The 3,335-nt window shown below is 44.0% G+C and overlaps 1 protein-coding gene across 1 annotated transcript; it reads left to right on the forward strand.

Annotated features, from left to right (window-relative positions):
* The first annotated feature begins 1,102 nt into the window (after positions 1–1,102).
* On the forward strand, positions 1,103–1,789 carry LOC107771922 (uncharacterized). Its single transcript, XM_016591386.1, has one exon. It carries the CDS (start codon positions 1,103–1,105, stop codon positions 1,787–1,789), a length of 687 nt encoding a protein of 228 aa, XP_016446872.1.
* Positions 1,790–3,335: the final 1,546 nt, after the last annotated feature.

Here is a 3,335-nt window from a genome sequence, read left to right on the forward strand (position 1 = left end):
TGTCTAATCTCTAAAGTGAAGACCCAGACATGAGCCTAGACTCTAGGCTGCAATAATATTGAAAACCAGAGGCAATAGGTCAACTGTTAAACAAGAAACTCTTCATATGAAGTCATGCCTCCTTATTTGCTTATAACCTGTTTGATCAAGTTTTTAGAAAGCTAAACGCTCTTTTGTGGGCGGAGATTTGAGGTATTTGGCAAGAAATGGAAAGTGTTTTCTACTGTTGGTGAGAAGTTCTAAACAGGAGACGTAGGCTCTTGAAAAATAAATTTTTTAAATCAAAGTAGAAAAGAAATGCCTCATGTTTAAGAATGATGCCAGACCAAAAGCGAAATTCACAATGTGACTCCAAGTACAAAGGCTCTTATCCACTGATAGACTAACCAGATGGGGCTTAAAAGTGGAAACTAAATGTGTATTGTGTCAGACCTGTAATGAAACAGTTGATCATTTATTCAGACAATGTGAATTTGCACAAAGAGTGTGGTCCAAGTTGATGATGTGGGCACAAAGGCAAGATCAGACTGCTACTAGATGGGATCGGTACATTCACAATATCATTGCTAGAGCTAAAGGATTTTTAAACGTTTATATGTTGAATTTGTACATGGCATATGGATAGAAAGGAATCCTAGAATTTTTGAGAAACAAAGCAAAAGTTGGGAGAGCATCGCAAGGGAGATTGTAATAGTTTTTAGTGTTAGAGATTCCCCTAGAAGAAAGAATGTTGTTCATAGACTTAAATTATAAATTCGCACATTAGAGTTGTAGGTTGACATATAGGCTTACCAGTAGTACTAGGACTATTTTTGTGTTATCTTATTCATGATTCTTTCTGTGCATATGCCAACCCAGGAGTTTATGCGATAGGAGTCTGTGCATGGATTGCAAGGTTATACCAAGCGAGAATGTCATGACTCAGCATAGATTATTGATGATGGACTTAGAGATCGTGAGGAAGAGGAGGAAGAGGGTCATGTATGGTCAGCCCAGAATCAGGTAGGGTGCTTTGACTAGTGACAAAGCGCAGGAGTTGGGGGGAAAGTTGTTGGCTATGGGAGCATGGAGGAGCAATGGGGACGCGAGCTGTATATAGACCATGACAACGAAGTGTATCAGAGTAGTTGCGAGTGAAGTGTTAGGGGTCTCGAAGGGCTTCTCTGGCAGACACAAAGGTGATTGGTGGTGGAGTGAGGAGGTACAAGAGAAAGTGAAAGCCAAGCAAGCGGCGTACTTGACGCTTATAGAGAGCATGGATGAAGAGGCGAAGAGGATGAACATGGAGGGGTATGGGAGGGCTAAGAAGGAGGCGAAGTTAGCGGTTACTGCGGCTAAGACTGCGGCGTTTGGGCGTTTGTATGAGGAGCTTGGGGCTAAAGGCGGGGACAAGAAGTTATACAGGCTGGCCAAGGTAAGCGAGAGGAAGGCCCATGATCTGGATCAAGTTAAGTGTATCAAAGATGAGGAAGGTAGAGTTTTGATTGAAGAGGCTCATATTAGACGAAGATGGCAGACATATTTCCATAAATTCTTGAATGAAGAGGGTGATAGGGACATTGTGCTGGGCAACTTGGAGCACTCCCAGATGCGCAGGGATTTTGGGTATTGTAGGCACATAAGTGTATGGGAGGTCGAGGGGGCTATGCGTAAGATGCACAGGGGTAGAGCTACCGGGCCATATGAAATACCTGTGGAATTTTGGAAGAATGCGGGTAAGACAGGTTTGGAGTGGCTCACTAGGCTGTTCAAAGTCATTTTTAGGACGAAGAAGATGCCCGATGAATAGAGTTGGAGTACGATGATTCCTTTGTATAAAAACAAGGGCGATATCCAAAGTTGCAATAATTATAAGGGGATTAAGCTTCTAAGCCATACTATGGAAGTTTAGGATAGGGTGGTTGAAGTAAGGGTGAGGACCAGTGTGTCCATTTCTAAGAACCAGTTCGGATTAATGTCGGGGCGTTCGACTATGGAAGCCATTCATATTGTGAGGAGATTGGTGGAGCGGTATATGGAGATGAAGAAGGACTTGCACATGGTATTCATTGACCTAGAGAAAGCATATGACAAAGTCCCGAGAGAGGTGCTCTGGCGATGCTTGGAGGCTAAAGGGGTCCCAGTAGCCTACATTAGGGTTATTAAGGATATGTATGATGGAGCTAAGACTCAGGTTAGGGCAGCGGGAAGAAACTCGGAACACTTTTCAGTTATGATGGGGTTGCACTAGGGATCAACTCTTAGTCCATTCCTTTTTTCCTTGGTGATGGACGCTTTGACGAGACCCATTCAAGGTGAGGTGCCATGGTGTATGTTATTTATTAATGACATATTTTTAATTGACGAGACGCGGGGTGGTGTTAACGAGAGGCTGGAGGTTTGGAGGAAGACCCTAGAGTTTAAGGGTGTCAAGTTGAGCAGGACCAAGACAGAATACTTGGAGTGCAAGTTCAGCAACGGTACCCAGGAAGGGGATATGGAGGTGAGGCTTGATACGTAAGTCATCCCCAAGAGAGATAGTTTCAAGTATCTTGGATCTATAATACAAGGTAACGGGGAGATTGATAAATATGTCACACATCGTATCGAAGCAGGATGGATGAAGTGGAGGCTCGCTTCCGGTGTCTTGTGTGATAAGAATGTGCCGATGAGACTTAAAGGTAAGTTTTACAAGGTTGTAGTTAGATCGACTATGTTGTATGGAGCAGAGTGTTGGCCGGTCAAGAACTCTCATACCTAGAAGCTAAAAGTAGTTGAGATGAGGATGTTGAGGTGGATGTGTGAGCATACCCTGTTGGATTAGATTAGGAATGAAGTTATTCGGAAAAAGGTGGGAGTGGCCCCTGTGGAGGATAAGATGTGGGAGGCGAGGTTGAGATGGTTCGGGCATGTTAAGAGGAGAAGTATAGAAGCCCCAGTTAGGAGGTGTGAGCGATTAGCCTCGGTGGGTAGCAAGACAGGCAGAGGTAGGCCTAAGAAGTCTTGGGAAGAGGTTATTAGGCGGGACATGGCGCAGCTGGAGCTGACTGAGGACATGGCCCTAGACAGGAGGGTGTGGAGGTCAGAGATTAGGGTAGAAGGTTTATAGGTAGTCGAGCATTTCTCTTTGTCTTACTCAGTTCGCTAGTATTGGAGTTAGTATGATATCGTTTTTCCATAGATGGCTATTACTACCTAGAGTTTGACTGTATTCTTGGATTCAAACTTATTTCATCTTGCCGTTATTCCTACTTGTTGCAATTACCTTTTCTTTTTGAGTCGTTCTCTAGCCGAGGGTCTATCGAAAACAACCTCTCTACCCTTCTAGAGGTAGGGGTAAGGCTGCGTACATCTTA

This window comes from Nicotiana tabacum, chromosome 19, assembly GCF_000715075.1.
Source record: "Nicotiana tabacum cultivar K326 chromosome 19, ASM71507v2, whole genome shotgun sequence".
Taxonomy (NCBI): Eukaryota; Viridiplantae; Streptophyta; class Magnoliopsida; order Solanales; family Solanaceae; genus Nicotiana; species Nicotiana tabacum.